The sequence below is a fragment of the Lepidochelys kempii genome, chromosome 11, assembly GCF_965140285.1.
Source record: "Lepidochelys kempii isolate rLepKem1 chromosome 11, rLepKem1.hap1, whole genome shotgun sequence".
In the NCBI taxonomy this organism is placed as follows: domain Eukaryota; kingdom Metazoa; phylum Chordata; order Testudines; family Cheloniidae; genus Lepidochelys; species Lepidochelys kempii.
The window spans coordinates 69,389,452-69,415,394 of record NC_136390.1 but is presented as its reverse complement, the minus strand read 5'-3'; the positions used below and the strand labels follow the sequence as shown (position 1 = coordinate 69,415,394).

The 25,943-nt window shown below is 40.4% G+C and overlaps 1 protein-coding gene across 9 annotated transcripts in view; it reads left to right on the top strand.

Moving 5' to 3' along the window:
* The window catches only part of LRRFIP1 (LRR binding FLII interacting protein 1), a 186,063-nt gene that overhangs the window by 83,126 nt on the left and 76,994 nt on the right, over positions 1–25,943 (top strand). For 7 of the 9 annotated variants that reach the window (XR_012154391.2, XR_012154388.2, XR_012154386.2 and 4 more), the window contains exon 2: positions 11,263–11,349. Coding sequence is in view for 3 of the 9 variants with exons in the window: in XM_073306756.2 (XP_073162857.2) it covers positions 11,263–11,349 (87 nt within the window). In the remaining 6 variants the exon portion in view is untranslated. Of the gene's footprint in view, positions 1–11,262; positions 11,350–23,707; positions 23,726–25,943 lie in introns of all 9 variants that reach the window. The other 2 variants (XM_073306758.2, XM_073306757.2) reach the window with 1 other exon arrangement.

Here is a 25,943-nt window from a genome sequence, read left to right as displayed (position 1 = left end):
TAGCAGCCGTGTTAGTCTGTATTCACAAAAAGAAAAGGAGGACTTGTGGCACCTTAGAGACTAACCAATTTATTTGAGCATAAGCTTTTGTGAGCTACAGCTCACTTCATCGGATTGAGCTGTAGCTCACAAAAGCTTATGCTCAAATAAATTTGTTAGTCTCTAAGGTGCCACAAGTCCTCCTTTTCTTGTTGCTATCCAGAGTTTCCTATCTCTGTTGGCTGTTTGTCAGGAGTTCCAATTTAACAGTGAAGTCCGCATGTTTCAGAGAGCTATTTCTTTATGCATGTACATCTTCAGGGTATGCTTGCGTCACAGAAACATGTTCATAATCAAATCCATCAATTTTATCTTGATGTAAATACATTTCTGAATGTTACTTCCCTGTGCTTGCAGGGGACAATGTGCCCTTTAGGCAGGAAGTGAGAACTTCCTTAGTCATTGTTCTATTACATACTGGCTGTGCTGGGGCAGTGTGAGAAATGGGTGTAAATACAATATTGTAGGTGATCATTCCAACTGGGCTTCTGGTTTAGGTTGGTATTGGTATTTAGAAGGTGAGACTCCATAATTCTGGATAACTAACCCTAATTTCGGTTCCCTGGTGACCTTTGTCTGCAGGTAAAATCAAAAGTAATTGGCATGTTCAAGATACTGTATTGGAGCTAGAGAAACTGACTAGATTTACAGGCTGCAGTATTCTTTTTTTCCTGGGTGATGCTGGAGAGGTTGAACGGAATAGGTAGGATAAATATCTGTATATTAAATGGGATGGATTTTCCATCGGAAAAAAATGTCACTTGAGTTTTTTATTTTGAGTAGAGTAAGGTAGAGAAGAACATCAAACTTTTCTATTGTAGCAGTGTGTCTATTTTAGGGCCTGTAGTGGCTTTAAAATGTCACAGTATGCATTTACTGCAGTATTTTGGACAACTTCAGTAGAAAGCTGTAGTTTTTGTAATAATGCTGGCTTCTGTGCCCTCCTTGCCACAGTAATTGTCTCCGGTTTCCTCTGCCCTACCCAAGGCAGTCTTTGGAGCTCTTCTCTATTCTTTTGCACGATTTGCCTAACAGAAATGGTAACTTCATCTTTTTCACCTGTCAGACAAGGAGCATACAAAAACTTTTTAAAGTGTACCTGGACTTCAAATTTTAATTAATGTTCTGCTTGTTTCTCTGGTAGTTACATTTGTATGTGTCCCTATCTGTTTTGGATAAATTTCTTGTATTAGAGGCCTGTATTTCTCCCCAACCCCCCCCCCCCCACCCCCGGTGTTGGCAGTGTTTGAAGGATGAAGTAATCTACAAAATAGCTGACTAACCTGAGGCAAATGGAAAAGGAGGACTTGTGGCACCTTAGAGACTAACCAATTTATTAGAGCATAAGCTTTCGTGAGCTACAGCTCACTTCTTCAGATGCATATCGTGGAAACTGCAGCAGGCTTTATATATACACAGAGAATATGAAACAATACCTATTCCCACCCCACTGTCCTGCTGGTAATAGCTTATCTAAAGTGATTTCCAGCACAAATCCAGGTTTTCTCACCCTCCACCCCCCCACACAAATTCACTCTCCTGCTGGTGATAGCCCATCCAAAGTGATAACTCTTTACACAATGTGCATGACAATTAAGCTGGGCTATTTCCTGCATAAATCCAGGTTCTCACATCCCCCCCACCCCCATACACACACAAACTCACTCTCCTGCTGGTAATAGCTCATCCAAACTGACCACTCTTCAAGTTAAAATCCAAGTTAAACCAGAACATCGGGGGGGGGGGGGGGTAGGAAAAAACAAGAGGAAACAGGCTACCTTGCATAATGACTTAGCCACTCCAAGTCTCTATTTAAGCCTAAATTAATAGTATCCAATTTGCAAATGAATTCCAATTCAGCAGTTTCTCGCTGGAGTCTGGATTTGAAGTTTTTTTGTTTTAAGATAGCGACCTTCATGTCTGTGATCGCGTGACCAGAGAGATTGAAGTGTTCTCCGACTGGTTTATGAATGTTATAATTCTTGACATCTGATTTGTGTCCATTTATTCTTTTACGTAGAGACTGTCCAGTTTGACCAATGTACATGGCAGAGGGGCATTGCTGGCACATGATGGCATATATCACATTGGTGGATGTGCAGGTGAACGAGCCTCTGATAGTGTGGCTGATGTTATTAGGCCCTGTGATGGTGTCCCCTGAATAGATATGTGGGCACAGTTGGCAACGGGCTTTGTTGCAAGGATAAGTTCCTGGGTTAGTGGTTCTGTTGTGTGGTATGTGGTTGTTGGTGAGTATTTGCTTCAGGTTGCGGGGCTGTCTGTAGGCAAGGACTGGCCTGTCTCCCAAGATTTGTGAGAGTGTTGGGTCATCCTTTAGGATAGGTTGTAGATCCTTAATAATGCGTTGGAGGGGTTTTAGTTGGGGGCTGAAGGTGACGGCTAGTGGCGTTCTGTTATTTTCTTTGTTAGGCCTGTCCTGTAGTAGGTAACTTCTGGGAACTCTTCTGGCTTTTAACCTTGAATACCAAAAGAAGTTCTTCCCATCAAACTTTGAGATTCTCATGTTAATCTTCACTCACACTTTTTACTACTGTAACATTTTGTAGCTTTTCAAAAAATATATTTTTAAAGTCATTGTAAGTATTGCCAACTCTAAATATTCAAAAATCAGGAGTCAGGCTCACCAAAAATCACGAGATTATATAAAAATAATAACTTTGATGTTCTTGTTACTTGCTTGCTGCTTGCTGTTGTCTTTAATAATGAAGGCTGAAATCATCACATATCCACTTGACTCCAGGAGCTGGGGCTTTAGGGAAAACAATTATGATGAGGCTCATGACAAAGTCATGAAGGTTGGGAACACTTTAGTGATTTCACTAATGTGAAGTTCAGCAGCCTCCTCACACTTGGGGGACTTTCTCCCATCATCACTCCCTCAAGTTAGACCCAAGTTAGTCTTTTACATGCTTATCTGCTTGGACTGGAGGAGTGCCAAATTCACCCAGGCAAAGCCTGTTCTGGCTTAGTTAGGAAACAGCAGGAGAGAAATATGCAATTAAAATTGCTACTTGCATGATGCACAGGAAATCAGGATATTTATAGCAGAAAACTGAACACAAGCAAGCTAAGCCAGACACTTCCGAACAGAGATCTAGTCCATCTTGAATGCAAAAAACACCTCTTCGTGGAGGAAGTGTTTAATTTTCATGAGTTCTCACACTACAGCATTCTGCTCTACTTCAGTTCTTATACTGCACCCTTCATTGTAATCTGGTTTTTAATGTTTCTGTAAAGTTCAGCTTGAATGAATAGTCACATGTGATGCCTGTTCATATGTTAACAGATTTTAAGTGCTCTGTGTGCAGTAATATAATCGTGCACAGTAGTTCTCATTTGTCACAACTTTACCAGCTTGACTAAAATTTTTAGATTTAAAATGAGTCTCTGCTGTTAATCTCACAAGTTAACAACACAAACCTTTCCTGCAGACTTCAGTGTATGATTGAACCACTTATAGATCTTAATGCTCAGATTTTCATGACATTTCATTGTGTGTAAAGTCTCTATTGTAGGCTAATCATCTGACATTTAGGAGTAACTTTTTCTGTGCAGTGCACAGGAATCCCTACATACAACACTGGAAACCTCACCTGATTTTTGAGTGACCTTGGACAAGTAGAGACTGGAGAGCATCATGATTAGTCTCTCTGAAAGGGTGTGGTCTGTATTGCTGTTACTTTCCCAGGTAGCTGCTTTCCTGAACACCACTGAATTTTCTGGGGCAGTTGATCAGCGTCCCACCTGAACCTTGGACAGTGCTTTGAACTGCATGCATAGGTGTACTTGCTTCATGAGGAAGGGAGCTAGGATGACAGAGAACAAATAAGCAGTCAAAACAACAGGGTGGATGATATAGGACTGCCAGTTGAGGTTTTTCCTTTACAAATCAATCTACTCTAAAAAAAAAATGAAAATTTAAAATCTTGTTTTGAAATACTGGGTTGCAGCTTAAACAACATGGCAACAACAGGTATTAACAATGTATAAATAGTCACTGCTGCTTATCATGCTGACCAGTATCCTCTTGTTACCCTGTGCTCCTAACGTATTTGTTGTATTCACCTGTTGTCTCCCATCTTACTTAGATTGTCAGTTTTTATGGGCGGGGTCCACTTCATTTTTTGCATGATTGTACGGTGTTTAGCACAATAGGGTTGGGACCTCTGTGCTACCACAATATAAATAGGCAGTCTGATAAAATGCTGGAGAGGGGCAGCATAAAAGTACCCAGTGTGTGATGAGCACTTAATTAAAAATATAATGCTAAAACAGTTCTAAATGCAAAAACAAATTGGTTGTAACATACATATTGATCTCATCAAAGTGGATTGTTTTAAAGTAAGTACTTTCTCATACTGAGAAAGCGGGACGATCAGTGAGTTATCTTAAGTGCCTATACACAAATGCAAGAAGCTTGGGAAACAAGCAGGGAGAACTGGAAGTCCTGGCACACTCAAGGAATTATGATGTGATTGGAATAACAGAGACTTGGTGGGATAACTCACATGACTGGAGTACTGTCATGGATGGATATAAACTGTTCAGGAAGGACAGGCAGGGCAGAAGGTGTGAGAGTTGCATTGTATGGAAGAGAGCAGTATGACTGCTCAGAGCTCCTGTATGAAACTGCAAAAAACCTGAGTCTCTCGATTAAGTTTAGAAGCATGAGCAACACGGGAGAAGTCGTGGTGGGAGTCTGCTATAGACCACCAGACCAGGGGATGAGGTGGACGAGGCTTTCTTCCGGCAACTAATGGAAGTTACTAGAGCGCAGGCCCTGGTTCTCATGGGAGACTTCAGTCACCCGGATATCTGTTGGGAGAGCAATACAGCAGTACACAGACAATCCAGGAAGTTTTTGGAAAGTGTAGGGGACAATTTCCTGGTGTAAGTGCTGGAGGAATCAACTAGGGGCAGAGCTCTTCTTGACCTGCTGCTCACAAACCGGGAAGAATTAGTAGGGGAAGCTAAAGTGGATGGGAACCTGAGAGGCAGTGACCATGAGATGGTTGAGTTCAGGATCCTGACACAAGAAAGAAAGGAAAGCAGCAGAATACGGACCCTGGACTTCAGAAAAGCAGACTTTGACTCCCTCAGGGAATTGATGGGTAGGATCCCCTGGGAGAATAACATGGAGGGAAAGGAGTCCAGGAGAGCTGGCTGTATTTTAAAGAATCCTTATTGAGGTTACAGGGACAAACCATCCCGATGTGTAGAAAGAATAGTAAATATGGCAGGCGACCAGCTTGGCTTAACAGTGAAATCCTTTCTGGTTTTAAACACAAAAAAGAAGCTTACAAGAAGTGGAAGATTGGACAAATGACCAGGGAAGAGTATAAAAATATTGCTCGGGGATGCAGGAGTGAAATCAGGAAGGCCACATAACACCTGGAGTTGCAGCTAGCAAGAGATGTTAAGAGTAACAGGAAGGGTTTCTTCAAATATGTTAGCAACAAGAAGAAAGTCAAGGAAAGTGTTGGCCCCTTACTGAATGATGGAGGCAACCTAGTGACAGAGGATGTGGAAAAAGCTAATGTACTCAATGCTTTTTTTGCCTCTGTCTTCACGAACAAGGTCAGCTCCCAGACTGCTGCACTGGGCAGCACAGCATGGGGAGGAGGTGACTAGCCCTCTGTGGAAAAAGAAGTGGTTCGGGACTATTTAGAAAAGCTGGACGAGCACAAGTCCATGGGGCTGGATGCGCTGCATCCGAGAGTGCTAAAGGAGTTGGCGGATGTGATTGCAGAGCCATTGGCTATTATCTTTGAAAACTCATGGCGATCGGGGGAGGTCCTGGATGACTGGAAAAAGGCTAATGTAGTGCCCACCTTTAAAAAAGGGAAGGAGGAGGATCTGGGGAACTACAGGCCAGTCAGCCTCACCTCAGTCCCTGGAAAAATCATGGAGCAGGTCCTCAAGGAATCAATTCTGAAGCACTTAGAGGAGAGGAAATTGATCAGGAACAGTCAGCATGGATTCACCAAGGGCAAGTCATGCCTGACTAATCTAATTGCCTTCTATGAGGAGATAACCGGCTCTGTGGATGAGGGGAAAGCAGTGGACATGTTGTTCCTTGACTTGAGCATAGTTTTTGATATGGTCTCCCACAGTATTCTTGCCAGCAAGTTAAAGTAGTATGGGCTGGATGAATGGACTATAAGGTGGATAGAAAGCTGGCTAGATGACCTCCTGAGGTCCCTTCCAACCCTGATATTCTATGATTCTATGAAGTACTAGTGCCTTGTTTGGAATTATGCTGCATTGATTTTTCCAGTGTTGCTGCTTGCAACTTCACAATGTGCAGTATTGGTTGTAGTTAGCCATTTTTATTTTATAATATTCAACAGTCAGTCAGCAGGAACCCTAACATGTTTGTCTTTGATTCTAAGAGCTGGTTTCATTAACAAGTGTTTAATTCTAAATAGCTATGTGATCATGAGCAAGAATATACTTCTGCATTAAAATACACCATCTTGGGAAACCAGCCATTAGTTCATTGAAGCTTCTACATGAAAATCTGTTCTCTTCCATCTAATTCTGTGTGTATGATTTGAATTTACATGTATTGGATGGAGTGAAAATGTATTGATTTGCTGCCTGAATATGCTGAGGATATATTGATTTAAGAAGAATAAACTGGTAGATCCCTAGGGATTGTATTAATCTCTAAATATTTTTATACCTTATACCTCATCCAATCCATACTTCAGCTTGCTGGCAAGAATACTGTGGGAAACTGTATCAAAAGCTTTGCTCAAGTCAAGATATATCATGGCCACTGCTTTTCCCATATCCACAAATCCAGTTATCTTATCTTACAGAAGGCAATCAGGTTGGTCAGGCATGATTTGCCCTTGGTGAATCCATATCGGCTATTCCTGATCCCCTTCCTCTCCTCCAAGTGCTTCAAAATGGATTCCTTGAGGACCTGCTCCATGATTTTTCCGGGAACTGAGGTGGGGCTGTAGTTCCCCGGATTCTCCTTCTTCCCTTTTTTAAAGATGAGCACCATATTTGCATTTTTCCAATCGTCTGAGACCTCCCCTGATTGCCACGAGTTTTTAAGGATAATGGCCAGTGGCTCTGCAATCATATCACCCAACTCCCTCATCACTGTTAGATGCATTGCATCTGGCCCCATGGACTTGTGCATATCCAGCTTTTCCTAATAGTCCTTAACCTGTTCTTTCACCACTCACCTCCTCCCCATACCATTCTGTCCAGTGCAGCAGTCTGGGAGCTGACCTTGTCTGTGAAGACCGAGGCAAAAAAAAAGCATTGAGTACTTCAGCTTTTTCCAGATCTCTCACTAGGTTGCCTCCCCCATTCAGGAAGGTCAGGGAAAGTGTGGGACCCTTATTCTTGTTGCTAACATAGCTGTAGAAACCCTTCTTGTTACCCTTCACATCCCTTGCTAGCTGCAACTTCAGTTGTGCTTTGGCCTTCCTGATTACACCCCTGCATGCTGGAGCAATACCTTTATACTCCTCCCTAGTCATCTGTCCAAGTTTCCACTTCTTGTAAGTTTCCTTTTTGTGTTTAAGCTCACCGAAGATTTTACTGGTAAGCCAAGCTGGCCTCTGTCATATTTGCTATTCTTTCTGCACATCAGGATGGTTTGTTCCTGCGCCCTCAATAAGGCTTCTTTAAAATACAGCTCTCCTGGACTCCTTTCCCCCTCATATTAACCTCCAAATAACATAGTGCTGTAGATAGACATAGACAGTTATAAATAATGCTGTGTACAGCAGAGGTTAGGTCAGTATAACTGTATTGCTCAGAGGTGTGGACTTTTCACACCTCTGAGAGACATAATTGTACCAATGTAAGTTTATAGTGTAGACCTGGCGGGAGAGACAAGGTGGGTGAGGTAATATCTTTTATTGCACCAATTTCAGTTGGTGAGAGAGACAAGATGGTCCAATAAAAGATATTACCTCACCAACCATGTCTCTCTAATATTATATAAATAGTCGTTAAAATTATTGATTGAAGCCAATGCTTTCCTGGAAAGATTTTAAAATCAATATTTTTATCACTTGACATTTTAGCCTCTGGCTGCCAGGTAAAGTAGCTACATATACTCTGTACTGAATCCATACTTATCCCAATGGCTGAGGGGGTGGGGAAGACATTCCCTTTAAAGAAAGTCCCCTAACCAATTATTCTGAGTGATGCAGGTTATGACCAGTTCCCCTGGAGACTGAATTATCTCTTTCCTCTGTTTCAGAGTCCCAAGGTCACTCTAATCAATTTAGGCAATGCATTTTAATTAAATTCATGCATATTGGATGGAGCAAAGCACCAGTAGCTACAGTATAATACTGTAACTTAACAAATTGCATTGCTGCTAATCAGACATTCTCCAAAATGGGTGCTGTACTTGATAAACTTTGGCAACTGCAGCAGAGTTGTGAAACTAGAATTGCTAGTTTTTTCCCTGTGGTTCAGTTTTGCCTATAAGAAGCCTTTACCGTTTGCATCTCAGTGTGAATTCTCCCTCTCCTCTACATAGGTCAAACCAGAAGCAATGCTAGAAAGTTAACAAGAAACACAAACATTCTTCATGATCTCTGTGTGTATATAAAGTCTACTGCAGTTTCCACGGTATGCATCCGATGAAGTGAGCTGTAGCTCACGAAAGCTCATGCTCAAATAAATTGGTTAGTCTCTAAGGTGCCACAAGTACTCCTTTTCTTTTTATTCTAAATACAGTGACCTTGAAAGTCAGAGTTTTAGGGACGTGCTTTTCCACTCTTTCCAGAGTTCTGTATATACAATGAAACCTTGCTATGTTGACTGGGCAGGTAATTGAGAAAGGTAATTGTCAAAGTTCTTGATACCCATGAGTCATTTAATAGCCACTAGTGCTGAGTATTGTAGAATGGTCTAATTTTCTAAATTTAACCTTGCATTACAATCTGCGCCTGTGTGGGACATAAAATAACAGATGTTCCTGCAACACCTTTAAGCATTTTAACATTTGAAAATTTATAGTCAGTGAAATAAAATTGACTAATGTAGGGGCAGTACAGTGTATTTGTGGTCAAATATATTTTAATACCGCTTCACGGGCTGAAGGGTAAAAAAGGCATCTCCAAAGAGCATATGGATTATGCATATTACCTGTTCCAAAGCATCTATGCCCTTGAAATGTATACAATGGATGTCTTAGAGGCCTCTGCTCAACCACTGAAGTTAATAGATCTGAACTGTTTAGAACAGGGACTATGACTCCTGTTCGAACAGTACCAGGCACATGCTGTTAGACTGCAGGTTCTTCAGGCATGCGTATTACATATGTCCAGTGCTGAGCACACTTAGTGTGCCATACATAACCTTAATATTCTGGGACTACAAAGGTCTGAGACACTTTTGCAGACAGCTTAAGTGACTTACTGTACCTACAGTTTTTCAACAGGTATATTTGCACTTTATTCTTCCATGGCAAAGCTCAACATTATCTTAGAACTCAAACACCTTAATTTAAAAAAAGACACCAATCTTCCCTGAGAGGAATCTCTAATTTGCCTTTCCTGCTGTGTGTAGCAAGGGGTTGGGGGAAAGAGGGACTTCATTTACTTTTCTTAGGAGCAGCAATTGTTCTTATTTACAGTATTGATTATTTACAGTTCAGAGGTGGCTGTGTTGTGAAGACATAAAGATACCAACTCTATTCAGTTAAATGTACTAAACTCATGTTTCAGTTCTGATTGTGTGGGTTATCATGGATGTAATGCTGTGAAATTGAGATGGTTTACTTCCTCAGAAATGGAGGAAAGGAGTTTGCTAATAAGACACATAATAAAAGTCCTTACCCTTGACTGAACTTTTTTCTGTGTATTTCTGTGCCGTCTATGCAGTCTATTCTAGATTTGACTGACTGTTAGAAGCAATTGCTTGAACTCATTAGCTGGCATGGATCAGTTCAGTGGCTACTCTTGCCAAAATAATTTCAGTTAGAGGTAAGATTTGCTTAATTCTTAGGTAATACCTTAATGTTGGGTGAACCTTTCTTCTTCTTATCTTGTTGGGGGCCTCTTTCTCTTCTATTTTGAATGGTGAGTATTCTTCCTAAGGAGGATTGATGCTTCCCTATAGTATAGGAATTCTGGTGAAAGCTGGAATTCTCACTATCAGTGCACTTCACTTGTCCTCACAGCATCTAGCTGGAGATTCCAGTGGGGTGAAATATTGAGGGCAGTTGTGTGTAAATGTGTAGTGACCATGATTTAGAGCATCACTTTTACTTTCTCTGCTCTGGGCCATATTCTAACTAAAGCTGAATGAACCACTTAAATCTTCAGGGGAAAATTGAGTGGAGCTTTTGCCCATTCTGAGGTTTGAAAAGCTAATTAAGCTAATTGTAGACTTTCTTCACTAGACTTTCTCCTTCCAGCTTTTGTCTGGGATTATAAGAACAACAAAATGTCACTCTAGAGGGTATTTTGTCATTTCCAAATCTGCTGAAATGAAGTGTTAGAAATCTCTCAAGGCCTGTTATTGACAGATTTCCAGACCGGAGGTTTTGGATATGAGGCAGAACATTTGGATATTTTAATCTAACCAAGCTGAAGTGGATTTTCGTAGGTTTACCAATGCCCTTCAATAATTTTAGTCTCCATTGTGCAGCATGCACACATGCAGATCATGCATAGTCCACTGCAGTGCTCATGTATGCAGGTGCATACATCAGATTAAGAGAAAACAGATTTTTGATGCTTTTTGACAGTGAGCATGTTATCTAATTATGGGGATAAAGATAAGTATGACCAGCCTAAAATAGTAAGTGTATACTATCATGCCTCTCTTTCTTCAGAGCTTCTGTTACTTAAGTGTTTATTTTTAAACATACGCATTTTGACCGAGCCCAGTTACCACCTTTTGTTAATATAAATGTTTCCTCTATACATATTCATACAAATATGGTAGTCTTTTCTTTAAATGAGAGCACAGAAAAGCTTTTAAATACAAGTGATAACGATAGATAGATGCCTGCATGAAGATGTTATTTACTTGTGAAGCATAACACGCTGTTATGGAAGGTAGGGCCATTACATACGTCTGTAAGAACTCATTTGTCACTACAAGTAAAGTCTTACTGAATCTAGTCTTCATTGCATGTGCTAGTTAGCAGAAGTGCTTTAAGTTAAATTCTCTGGCATCTGTTACATTGTTTTATTATACTTCTCTTCACAGGCTGAAGCAAGACTTGCAGCAAAACGAGCCGCACGAGCTGAGGCACGGGAGATCCGAATGAAAGAACTTGAGAGGCAGCAGAAGGAGGTACGTTTGAAGTTTTCAGTGGGTGTTTTGATCCTCTCTACCTCCCTCAGAATAGGCTCCAAGGTCCTGGAATTACTAGTTAATCTTCTGTTAGCTGAAATACTAATAGCCCTAGTTGGGCCTCTGAAGGGTAAATGGTACCGGTACTAAGATTGTGGATAAAAATGGTCTGAAAATGCAGGGACTGTGCAGCAGCAGTGTATTTGTTCCTCATCAGCCAGTGTAATTATAACTGGAGAATATGTGACTGATTTGTAACTAGTGTTGGATATTTTTTGTTTATAATATAAACTTTGTTGCTTTTTTTTAGCAATTGGTTAGAAAACCATCTTGTAAGTATAGAGGAGACTCGTATCTCTGTGGTTTGTAGCTCTTGCAAAATTAGTACTGATGGGTCATTAGTTAATCATCCTTGCAGTAAAGTAAACCAAGCTGTATGACTGTGACATTGACCTTGTGTGGATTACACCTGTCTTTTTAAGAATGATGATAATCTCAGAGTAAGGTCACCATTGGCACAACCGCTGACTGTAGAAAACTGAGCTCATGAAAATGTCACTCTCCCCCCATGATAAATTGTTCCTCTTTACTACCAGCCAGGTCTCTCCTACACCTTACAAGATTGGCCTTTTCTCTACTGCCAGCCAAATGAAGTTGTACATGGGGTATGTTAAAATAAAATCTCTAGTCTCCAATATGTTAACAATTTTACAGGCCTAGAGAGACTTGTTCTGCTCCTGTTGAATCTGACAGGTCAAGAGCTGTACTAAATATCAAACTCTCCCTCCCATATTGAGTAATTGAAATCAATATTTTCATCTTGGGGGAACAAAAGCTAGAAGAGGACTGACAGGGCACTATCCGGAACAAACATCTGGATCAGTTACTAGAATTTTCAAGATAGTGCTGTCCAGATAAGCTTATGCACCCTGTGTTTGCAGTAGGCACACACATGTAATGAACTAGGCAGATGTTCCTATGGGTGCTGTTATAAGAATTGATTCTTCTAACAAATACAAGAGGATAGGGATGTTAGGGATATAACAAAGGAAGATTGGGAAACAGCTGCTGGAGAGAGATCACTAGCTGAGCAGGATGTTGCTTGAAGAAGAGTCTTTTACGACTACAGTTGCTTCTTATGATTGAATGGAATGTTCTTTTGCAGCCTCAGCCAAAGCTGAAAGGTTTTCATGGCTGGCACTGTATTTATATTGTAGAGCCCCCTGCAGTGCCTAAGTCATGAGTAATAGGATTTCCTAAACAGCATTAGAAGAATCCATGGTAAACAATTATGATGACACTGGTCAGATAGCAAATGCACATAGACATTTAAAGCAGCTGATAATGATATTACCTTCCAATTTCATAGTAATTACAAGGCAGTTGATGACCTCTTTTCTCTGTTAGACTAAAAACGGATACTACCAACAGCAATCTGGTAAATTGCAACTTAGCAGACTTCAGATAGCTGCTTATGTTTTGATAGCTATCTCTCAAGAGACTTTGCTCCATTTCCTTGTAGCTAATAAATGAAAACCTACTGAAATGAAACTTTTTGGAAAAGCTTCGTACGGTATATAAAAGTCCTCTAAAAATCTTCCAAAATTGCCACAAGTGTAACTAAACATACACCTACTATATACTTTGTAATTCTCAGTGGGATAAAATGCATAGTAATATGTATGTTCTGCATGTTTATTTTATATCTTGCATGCTCAGTATTCAGAAAAACCTTTCAGATATCTCATTCCCAGCCTCATGAGAGGGCAGAGCTGGAGGGAGTGGCTACAGATGCAGTTTTTCATTGACAAGAGTGTCTTACAGATGTTAGAAGGTCAGAAGACATTGCTGTAGCATATATTAAGAAACCACCAGCCAGGAGCTTTCTTAGCTTTAAACCTTGGATGAGAACACTTCGTAACATCAGTAGTCAGAAGGGCATTTGACTTCTTTTATGAAGAGAAAGGAAAAAACCTAATCTGTCCCTGAGCTACATGCAGTAAAGCAGTAAAATTCACACCGCTGCCATGCTGAATAACTCTGACTCAAAACCACTCATTTTATTTACTGTAGAAAGTTTTGATGGAGGCATTTATAACAGTTAAGAACCAATCAATTAGTGAATATTTATGCACTTTCTCATGCTTAAAGCAGTGCACATGTCTTGAGAGATCTGCTTAAGCAGCATGGATCAGCTAAGAAAATATGTACATTTTTTGAGTCCTTAAGTTAAAACCTTCCAGATGTTCTCACTGCAAGCTAAGTAACTTTTTTTAGCCTTACAAAAATGACTGCATTGCCTTCAGTCACAGGGAGGCAGTGTGGTTTGAATTGGACTGGAAAGTGATCCCCCTAGCTTTTATTTCTAATTCTTCCAACTAGCGCATAACATTAGTGAAGTCTCTCAACCTTTGCTTCATTGTTAAGTGGGGATATTTGCTTCACAGAGATAAAACTGAGATCTCTGTGTAATATACTTTAATATCAGTGTAGGAAATTTGCTGTATAAAAGCTTAGTATAAATAATATCTGTCTTAATCCTTAGTTTGAATTTTATTACATGCAGAATGAGCTATGCATTTTTATTACAAGAGCTGACTATTAAAACATATTGTGTAACCATGTTCTTCAGCCTACCCATATGTAGAGCCTGGAGCCAAAGCTGATTGGGAGAAATAAATGGTGGAGGGCCAAATTCGAACCTCTCTTTTGGCAGAATTTACTTGCATTCCATGGATACAATTGAGGGCAAAAATTGGTGTATAGCTACAAATTCCTTCTCTTTACCTAGAGGTTAAAAATATCCTTTTTTAGTACATTATTCCATCCGCAGTTTCTTTTCCTTTTAAAGGAATGTGTGAACCATAATAAATGTGTATATATATTGCACCTTACTTGGGGCTTGCTCATTGTTGCTTGTGTGGGTTAAGATCATTTGGCTCCGTATAGAACACTGTTTTATTTTGTAGCTCCTCCTGATGATTCCAGAATTTTCTGTGTGCAGTAATGATAAATTATTTACCAAGTTACTTTAGTGAGAATTACAAAATAATTCTGCTAGAAACCATTGTAACTGCACAACAGCCTACTGATTAATGTGCCAATGATTGTTTGCAGTAGAGTAGAATTAATGTTAAGAATTATGTAAACTGTCTTTTAAAAGCAGACCTGAGTTCAGCTCCCATTGACTCCTCCAGTGGGGCAATTTAACATTTAACATAGCAATTTAACAACTGTGGCAGACAGAAAAGAAAAAAGGGCAGAATCTCTCCACTTGGAGTGATGAGGCTAGAACAGGGTTTGGCTAATTTTGGGAGTAAAGTGAGAGGGCATGGCATGGCATGAGACAAGGGGAATGGACCAGCATGTTTTGGGGGAGGACAAGGTGGTTGTCTCATATGACAGGAAGTCAGGCATCTTTTTAAAAAAAAAAAAATCCCTGGAAAATGTAACAGGGCTTCAAGCTGGGTCAGGCTGGACACAAGAACCAGGGTCTGTGATACGCTGATATGTCAAGAAGACTGAGTCCAAAAAAAATAGCAAATGAGTTTTTCTGTTGTTTTTGGGGAAAAATACAAGTTGCTTTTAGCCTTTGGAGAAGCAATTAGTAAAGTTAATCAAAGAGAAATCTCTACTGTGATAATGAGCAATTGAACAAAGCTCTGTCCGGGAAGCTGGGAGCACAGTGGCACCAGAAGAGTTGTATGGATTCTTAGCAGCAGAGAATGGAGATACCCTAGAAGGAATTTACCAATTACAGCTGGTGCCAGCTAGTAATCCAGGTTTAGGGAGTGAAGAAGGGGATAAAGAAAGAAAGCCAGGCAATTGGAGGAGAACATGTCTAGAACATTAAGAATGGGGTGTCCACAAGGACTGAAGAAACAAGAAGTTGACTGGAACTCTGAGAGAAATGCCAGCACAATGTAAAACAGAACCAATATGAACTGGAAATGTAGAGATTGCAGTGTCAGTGTCTGAACAGCTCGATAAACCACACATCCGTGCCATATGGAACACAGACCACAAATTGTTCCTTAAATATAAGGACAATTTAGACATTTGCTTGATAAACTTTTGAAAGGGAATGCACACATGAAAGGATGGCTAATGGGAATAAAACAATTCTATAAATGGTGCATCTTAGACATGAACTCTGACCATCACCAACCCAAAAATACGAGGCCAGGATGTCTAATTAGCTGAGCACTGGGTAAGCCACCAACCAGAGGCAGAGAGAATGGATAAAGTGATGGAGCAGGGCATGATCCAGCCAAACTGCAGATTTTTGATGTACCAGAGAGCAGCAATATTTTAACAAGGGAAGGGTGTGTGTGTGTGTGTGTGTGTGTGAGTGAAATTACATGTATCATAAGTTTAAAGTATGATAGTCCTATAATCTCGAAAGGTTAGGATCGAATCCATTTGGAGCACTCTGCTTCTATGATGTATAAAATAAACTTCCTCTCATTTGGGGTGAGGAAATCAGAAACTGAACCCATTCGTACAGTATGTAAGAACATAAGAGCTGCCTAGGTCAGACCATGGTCCATCTTGCCCAGTATTCTGTCTCCTGGAGTGCTCTGTATCAGAGCTTCAGGGAGAGTGTACAGAACCGGGCAGTTATGGAATGATCCGCTCCGGTCTTCCATTCCCAGCTTCTGGTGGTCAGAGGTGTCAGACTGCTGTGAGCATACTGTTGTGACCCTGATCATCTTGGCTAATAGCCATTGATGGACCTATCCGCAAATAACTTAAGCCAATTCTTTTTTGAATCCAGTTGTACTTTTTGCCACCACAACGTCCCATGGCAGTGAGCTCTACAGGTTGGTTGTGCATTGTGTGTAATATACAATGCTTATGGTACTAAATTCATTGCACACACACTTTTAGGTATGTCTTGCTTGTAACCTCATGGACGCTTTTACATCCTAGTGGAAAAGGGAGGTACAGATAACTGAAAAATGTTTTGGGGATGGCATGATTTGGGAATGGGCCTGGCATATACCTTTGTTTTTTTGTTTGTTTTTCAAAAAACTCAAGTAGATGTCAAGAGGGCGAAGCCTAGGCTTAAAGGTTCCTAAGGTAACACTTTTGCCATCCCTTGGCTAGAATCTTTGTATAAACCATTTTGAGTCCTTGGTGATTGAGAGCGCCCCTGGAGAATATTTTTTAAAAGAAAAAACAACCTTCTGATATTGAGTTATTGTTTAGGAAAAAATGGACCTATCCTGGAGTGAATGGTCCAAGTAACGCAGGTGCTAGCCTTTGTGAGGGGTTTGTGGCAAACCTGTGAGTGATGAAGAGGGCAAAAATAAAATAAGGATCTAGAGGTTATACTCACAAGATTGTTTAATGTAGAAACATAACACTCTTGTAAATCTTTGTCACTTAGAAAAGGAGAGCAGTATAATCCTGTGAAGTTCCAACCTATCATGTTCTACAGGGTAAACATACTTTTCAAATTCCTATTCCTACACAGTAAAATCTTCTTTCTGTTCTTAATTAAGGGTAAAACAAATTTTGATTATGTACATTAAAACATGTCCTGGAAGTGGTTTCTTTCTATTGCAGCATACTAGTTCTCTGCATAAGCATAGTTTGACTTCTGTATTTGGGGGAAATACCAGTCGGGCTGATGGGGCTGCCCATGATAGTGGGGGCCTAATTCCGTGGCTGCCTGAGGCTTGCCATTTGATGGGGGAGCAGAACCCACCCTACTTCCACCCAAACTATGCCCATAGTTCTCTGCTGTAGGTTTATGGTTCAAAGGAGACACCTTTGGAAAGGACTGAGTGTAAAGCTGCTCTTATCAAAGAAGTCACCGCTACAACACTTCATTGCATCAGTGTTTCATGATTCATTTTGACTCCAACTTGCATTTTGATCCAGCCACCTAATCTTGATGAAGTAATGAATTTATTTGTGGCCACTCTCCTCAGCCGAGGCAGAATTATTGCCCCAGAAACAGAAGAAAAAATGACTGTCCTTCAGCAGCATGGGCTATATAAGGCTTTTGAAGTTGGAGGGGTTAGGCATTGGGCAGTAACAGTCTTGTGGGGAGTAATAGATTTATATGAATTTCTTTTGCTTTTTGTAATATTTCCCACATTTAGTTGTTTCTTTTTGGTTCAGAGGAGAGGTGAAGGATCCCCAGTTCTTAGTCTAGGGACCAATATAATTTCATCCCTGGGGCCATGGGAGGTAGATAAAGAGCCCTCATCGGTGGCAGATGCCAACATAATTGGTTATATTAAGTATTCATAACAGGCAACCATTGTTCTTCACCCTTCCTAAACCCTTTCTAAACTGCTTTACTCAGCAGGAGCTGAAGCAGTGGTAGACCCTAAGGGCTTGTCTACACTTGTAGTGCTCAGTGAAGACACTACCTACACCAACGGGAAAGCTTCTCCTGTCAGTGTAGATACTGCACCTCCCTGAGAGGCGGTAGGTATGTCAATGGGAGAAGCCCTCCAGTCGACATAGCACTGTCTATACCTCTAGAGCAAGGTAGTTATACTCATATAAGTTGGTAGTGTAGACCAAGGCTCAGGCACTGTATTCTTATGTTCCTTACTGGGAGAAATGACTGCATATGTTCAGGCTCTTGTTTTTAATCAGTACAACAATAACAATTTCTGTAAAGCAGAAGGAATTCCTGAATATACAGCTTAGTTTTTCTGAACAGGGAAGTGCCTAAATCAGAGCGATTAGCAGGATGTAACTGAGAGCAGAATCTTTTTCTAAAATTTTTCTGGGGCTGTAGAATAAATTAAATTCTTGTCTCTTATTTAAGAAATACAATATTCTGCAGCAATGATACAAGACATTAACATAATGTAAACTGTGCAGTTTTGTGAATAGTTACTGTAGAATGCTGAGATGTGTTTTACTTAGAGGCACAGTCTGGTTTCTCCGCTGACAAGACTGTAAATGTGTTGCTTTTTTTCTAGGGCATACACCTAGATACCACTGTTTAAATTGATAGTATTGTCTGAAGTGAAAAGAAAATGGTAATCTCATCCCACTCTTTCTAATCCTCAGCAGAAAATCCCTACGTGTCGTCTGACATAGCAGAGAGCTGTACACATCAACAATCCGCTTGCCTTTGACTAACTCTACTGCTGCCATTACAGTCCAAGTGAGGGGGTAGTGTTACAAAAAATACCGTCATTGCTATCTTTGGCTGCAGGACTTTCTTTTCTCACTTGCACAGACAAAGCCAAAGGAGGAGGAAAATATAGTTACCAGCTACAACAAAATACTGATATAAACATTTCTATAGTGTCCTTTCCTAACTGTTCCTTCAAGATGTATTTTTGTAAATAAATTAAGTTAATAAAGGTGAAAGACTTGCAATTGTAATTCATTTCCATTAATCCCCTACTGAGTGAGAATTAGGACACTTTCTTTCCTTGCTTGGATTTAATGTCTGTAGGTCATGTGACCTGCTGACCCAGATCTGACACCGGGTAACTAGGATTCTGTGTGATACCTTCCCAGCCTTAGATGGCTAACAGGCAGTGAGAGACCGACAAGGAAACAAAACTCCTGCTGGCTTGTCCTGGAGGGCAGGGAAGTTTTGGCTGGAATTTGTTTTCCACTTATCTATGGGAGAGAAATTGCTGTTCCTGTATGAAGATTGGCCTGTATCCAGTTTTGAGACTGCACAGCAGCTAAAAACAGGTACTGTGATTCACGGAAGGATTGAAAGGGGAAGACATGAAGGTTATATGTGCATTAATACTGCATCACTCATAGACCTTCCATCTTGACAATAGTGCTTACCTTTTTTCTGCCCCAGGATTTATCAATTTGATCATTTTTGTGTAGTAGCAAACATGTACCGTTCATGTTAAATGGTACATTTATTTTAGGTGTTGCAGTAACTAAGCCACTATTCGCACTGTGGGAAATAATAAAGTAGATTTTTTTTTCTGTATTGAAATATTGTAAATACTAGAGTCCTGACTGCTTACAGATCTATTGATAGAAGAAGAAAAATATTTGATTATATAGCTGCAATTGGATATCCCTCTTTGCTTAAAAGTAAAAGTAATGGATAGTTATTGATTATGCTACTCATTATGGTCGACATTTATTCCTTTTGTTTAATCTTTCCCAGGAAGAAGTCATTTTCTTACTATATAAATTAATGTTTGGGCTTACTGCAGAGCACCCAAAAGGTTCTAAATTGTGATAAACCTACTCTCTGTTTTAAGGCTAAATTGGACGCGGGAGGATTAATCTTAATTTACAAAGCAGTCTCTATTGGAAAGAGAATAAAAACCTTTCCTCTTGAAGAATACAACAACTTTCTCTATTGCCTCAGTGTCCTGGTGCGTCCTCTGTCTCATCATGAGATGAGGCAGCAAAGATAGTGAGCGACTTTCCACCAGAGGATTACAGAGCTCACCAAAAACTGCTTAAAAGGGTGCTCTTGGTTTTAGATGCTCAAGTAGAAGAGGTTTGTGAGAAATCTCACAGGCTAGTGGACATTTTAGCTTCTGTGGGAACCTCCAGAGTGGCACTTACGGTTAATGAAGCAATTCTGAAGCCAGTTAAAATGCTTTGGCAGACCCCGCCTTCTGTCCTGCCTATGGCACAATGGGCAGAGATGAGATACTATGTCCCTCTTAAGGGCTTTGACCATATTTACACTCACCCACCCCCAGGCTCTTTGGTTGTGGCAGCAGCTAGTGAGCAGGAGAGGCAGGGTTACCAAATGTCGGTGCTGAATAGTAAGGAATCAAAGAGACTGGACCTGGTTGGTTGTAAACTTTTATTTGACAGGAGGCCTACAGCTACAATTTTCTAACCAGCGAGTTTTCCTGAGTTGCTATGACTTTGCCCTGTGGGAAGAGATCATACATTTTAAAGACAGGCTACCAGAGTACTCCAGGCAGGAGTTCACTCTCGTGCTAGAGAGTAAGGTGGTGGCAAGGATTGCTCTTCAGTGCAGTTTGGATGCAGCAGACTCAGCAGCTCATTCCATGGCATCCGCTATTTCTGTGAGGTGGTGTTTGTGGCTGCAGTCTTCTGGTCTCTTTCCTGAAGTACATCAGACCATCCAGGTTTTACCATTTGAGGGTCCATCCCTCTTTTTAGAAAAGACAGATGATAGACTGCATAGCTAACAAGATTCCAGGGCAACAATGAAGTCCCTTGGAATGTAAACACTGGCAACGAAGAGGAAGCAATTCCAGCCACAGTAGGCTTACAGATATCAGAGCTTTATACCTCTGCCTCAATATCCCCTGAGAAAAGGGGACAGGAATTACAGGCGGTGACCACTGCCCCCTTTATCTGCAACATCAGATTCCTCTTGACCAGCAGAACATGCATTTTGATGGCCTTTTTAGAGAGCAGTGTACAGGTAAATATATTCCTACCTGTTCCTTTTGTCAGTCATTTATCCTACTTCCTCCATGCTTGGACTCCCATCACATTGGATCAGTGGGTCCTAAGCATGATGGAGCTGGGATATTCCTTTCAATTTACTTCTATGTCCTCTTCCCCTCCCTCTTTAGGGGCCATTCTCACACGACCATTCTTCAGCAGGCAGTCCAGAATCTCCTTATAGCAGGAGCAATAGAGAAAGTTGTATTCTTCAAGAGGAAAGGTTTTTATTCCTGCTATTTCTTTCTTCGCAAAGCAAAATATGGTCTGACAACTATTTGAGATCTAAGAGTTAAACAAGTACCTGAAAAAAAATGTTCTGCATAGTTACCCTAGTTTCCATCATTCCTTCCCTGGAACAGGGCGACTGGTATTCTGTCCTCAACTTAAAGGATGTTCCATATAGCGATCCATATAGACCAGTGCAACTTCCTCAGGTTTGAGGCAAATGGAACACAGTGCACGTTTGCCTCAGACGTCTGTGGCACATGGCAGCATATACTTCTATGGTGCAACAAGCCAGACTACATATCAGAAGGTTTCAAGGATGGTTAGCGTCAGTGTATGCTTCCTTTCGTCATTGTCTAGACAGTCATTTGCATTTCAAAGGTAATTTTGTGCTGTCTAGATTGGTGGACCTCGAACATTTGTGCAGGAGTTCCCTTCGTTTCTCTGTAACCAACACTCATTTTGGTCATGGAGACATCATCCCTGGCTTGGAGGCCACAAACTGAAATCCTGCAAACTCAAGGGTCGTGGTCGTTGCATGATCTGAGTACTCATAAACATCAGGGAACTACATGCTATTTGTCTGGCCTGCTTAGCCTTCTGTGCATGTATTCCAGGAAAAAAATCTGTTAGTGTTAACAGCCAATATAGAAAATGTTTTATATAAACAGACAGGGAGGGGCGTATTCCTCCCAACAGTGCCAGAAGGCAATTCTGCTTTGGAACTCTGCATACCCAACTCCATTTACCTCAAACCTGCTTACCTCCCAGGAGAGCAGAACACATTGGCAGGTCCTTGAGCGGGTCCTTCTTTCCTCCCTATGAATGGTCACTACATCCAGACATGAGCAGGTCTACCTTCTAGCTGTGGGAAACTCTGCAGGTGCGCCTGTTCACAACAAAGGTCAACAGAAAATGCCATCTGTTCTACACCCAGAGGGGTCACAGCCTTGGTTCTTTGACGGACACTGTCCTACTCTCATGAACCCTGCGTATGCCTTTACTCTGATAACATTACTACCCAGAGTCATATTCAAGGCCAAGCAAGATCATGCTTGCCTCATACCAATAGCACCAGTGTGGCCTCAACAACACTGGTTCTGAACCCTGTTAGCATTGTTAGTGAGGTCTCTTCTACTGCTCCCATTAGATTCAGACATGATTTCTCAGGACCATGACCGTCTGCTCCATTCCGATCTGCAGGCCATCAGCTTGACGGTGTGGATGCTTCATGGCTAGCCCCACTAGAAATGACGTACTTGAAAAACGTTCAGGAAGTGCTTCTGAACAGCAGAAAACCTTGAACAAGGCATACTTACCTGGCCAAATGGAAATGCTGTTTTATCAGGTCTCGGCAGAGAAGTCTCTCTCCAGGGCAGGCTTCCATTAAGCACATTTTGGCACCTGCAACAGTAATGCCTTGACAGTTCTCATTAAAGTACATTTGTGATTGTAACGTTCCACTCTGCAGTGAGTAGTTACGGAGCTGAAAAAAAGATTTACGCTCTGATTTCTAAAATGGTTGGATAGGTTATTTCTTCCAGTGCAAGAACCCCATGGGATCTCAATCTCATGCTAACAAAATTAATGGGACCTTCCTTTGAACTTCTTATGACTTGCCCCCTACTCCACTTCTCTATGAAAATGGTGTTTTTGGTGCAATAACCTCAGCCAAGAGAGTGGGTAAATTGGGAGCCTTGGTTTCAGAACCTCTTTACATGGTTTTTCATAAGAATAAGGTTTACCTCCACCATCGCCCAAAATTCTTGACAAAGGTAGTTTTCAATTTCCACATTCATCAGGCAATTTATTTGCCAACATTTTTCCAGAAGCCTCATGTGCATACAGATGAGCAGAAGTTTCATTCATTGGATGTGAGAAGAGCTTTGGCCTTTTACTTGGACTGCACCAGACGCTTTACACAGTTATTTGTTGTGGACAGTTATTTGTTGTTTCAGCCTTGACAAAGCCCTGGCTGGGATGATTTAACTGGGAATTGGTCCTGCTTCGAGCAGGGGGTTGGACTAGATGACCTTCAGGGGTCCCTTCCAACCCTGATATTCTATGGTTCTATGACAGCGTGAAAAGCAAACTGGTTTCCATGCTGGACTTCCTTCTGGATTTTCTCTTGCATTTGTTTGTGCTGCTAGTTAGCTAATGTCACACTACCCCTACAGTATCAGCTCATTCGACCACAGTGCAAGTGGCTTCAGCAGCGTTCCTAGCACAAGTACTTATTGGAGACGTTTGCAAAACAGAATTATGGTCATTAGGGTACACGCTTTTGCTGCTCATTATGCCATTTCCCATCAGTCCAGGAACAATGCTAGTTTTTTGGACGTTTGTTCTACAATCACTGTTCAGAAAGACTGCAAACCTGCCTCGATGCCACAGACTCAATGTAAAGCTTGAGAAATGTTTTTACATGTTAACATGCAGCTACATCTGTTTCTGTAGTATAGTATCAAGTGGGTCTAAAATCAGGAATAGCATAATTTGACTAAGCTCAATATGGGGGGGGGGGGGAGTTGGAGAGAGAAAGCAGGGAAGTTTAATTTTACAAAGGTTTCCTGGATTTCAATTATGGCTTATTTCTGTATTTACACTTTACTGTATGTACTGTATAAACAACCTTTTCCTTTTACAATAGGTTCTAAAATTGTATGGCTATTAATTTATTCATACAAGCATTTTTTCTTTCCCAATTTCTTTCCTCTTCCCCTTTTTCCTGTAGATCTATCAGGTCCAAAAGGTAGGGTTTGTCTGATCTCTTGCATTATGATTTGCATGCATTTCTTTGTCACATCAGGGGCCTTGATACCATTTCAGAAATAAAACCCTTCAAGAACGCATGGTACACAGCAGGTTTTTTTGTGTGTGTAACTATCCCTAACTATTAGGTGGTCTCCATACCTAACTGTCCCTCCTTCACCCCAGCTCTGAGAGTTCTGCTGGTAGTTAAGAAAATGTGCTTAGTCAAACATTTTAAAACAACCCTCTCCCCTGTCAAACACGCTCTTTGTAACTGCAGTATCTTTCTAGCTCATCTCATAATTTCAGGTTATTCCCTCCCACTGGTTTTCATGTAAATGATCAGTGTAGTCAGCGAAAGATTAATCTGGCAAATCAGGCATAATGTGAAACTGTGTGGTGGCTTCATGTGTCATAAACTGTACAGCAGTTTGTGGAATGAATGCAAAAATTACAATTTTTAATGTTTATAATGGTAGTAACGGATCATCAGCAAGTCTTCATGTTATGTCAAAATCTCAAGCTGTACAATACTTGCTGTGCATGAACCATGTAGCACCTTAACGGAAAAATTGTTTTAAAAAAATACTTTGTTATCATAGTATCTGGGAGAAGAAGGAAATCCAAGACTATATAAACCTGCTGTCATCCACCTTATTTAATAAATGATCCTTCTGAGCCTCTTACCTTTCATTGAACCATAAGTGTCTTCTGAAAATCAAACTCTGGTTTGCTTTGACCTGTCACTCTCTGGTGTGCTTTTGACCTATCCTTTGTTGCATGTTTCACTGGCTGACCATATAGTGTAGAGTTTTGAAAGTGCTGTTATACTCTGAAAAGTGAGTATGTAAAACAGACACTTTTTTATTGAAATGATCTGCTATCTGTTCAGAGTAATAGCTTGATTACTTCAGTGACAAAAAATAAATTTTAATCTCCATTATCCTTGCCGAACCAACTCTGTTTTGGGAGAGCAAGTTGAATTTGGTTTCTGCCTGCATGTCAACAGATTTGTTAAGTAAGTCCCAATTATGGGATAATATTAACACTTAGTTACACTACATATGTACATCCCTATTAGAGGCATTCTGATTGTGCAGCTAGGACAAGATAAAATTTGACCTTCAGAATCATTACTACATGAACCAGGAACTACCTGGTTTAACTTTCAAATCCCATCTTTAGTGTTTAAAAATGTGCCAGTTAGTTTTTCCTAACTCTTATAAACAGAGTAAATTTGATCTGGAATCACTGGCAGATGTTAAAACTGGAACCTTGCAATGCTATTTAATGTCACTTTTCTGACTAGAACAGCACTTGAAGCTTGCAATAGCATACTAACTAAAAAGATCAAATGAATGAGTAAACATAATTTTTCTTCCTGAAAGTGTCCTAGAATTACTTACCATTTGTAAGAGAAATCTGCAGGGAAACTAGATAATAGTCAACTTTGAATACTTGAAGAAAGAGACTTGATGTAGTTGGTTTGGCAAATGTCTAATACTTTTACATATTTAAAAGACTACTAAATATTTTCAGTCAATATGAGGTGATCCGGTTTATGTCAGAGCATTTTATAAATTAAAGACTAGAACCTCTAAGGCACTCAATAGCCTTTCTTTCATCAGTGGTATTAAACCTTGTAGCTTTAGGTGGGTGGAGGAAGGGAAGGCACAAAGGAGAACTGTAAACTGCCAGGAGGTAAATTTGAGAAACATTGAAATCTTCTATGGATATCTCCTTGGCCTTGTTCACAAGACTGAATTCAGAAGTGTGCAGAAAGCATGGTTCACAAAACATTGAGCATATTGTTAATTTTATTTAGAGACGCTTCCTATGTAAACACAATGGCTTGTATTTTATTTTCATGGAATTTTTAGGTTTGAATTACATAATTTAAATCAATCTGGTTACCAGACAAAATTGCAAGCAAATTGTTTTGGAGGAAATGTGTATTTTAATCAGTTTACCTGTCCTGAATATTACAAAGCAAAATTTGTAAGTTTTACCAAACAGGACTCTGCAGTTGTCTAAATTAGTGCATTTATTTACAGGATTGGGACCTTCCATTATATTTAATTTTGGGGTAGGTTGTCATATTCCAGTTCTATCTCAGCACTTGTGATGAGATGCTTAAAGCATGGAACTATGGTCAGTTGCTGAAGAAAGAACAAGAAATAGTACAAATGAAATGAATTAAGCCCTACCTTGAAGTGCGC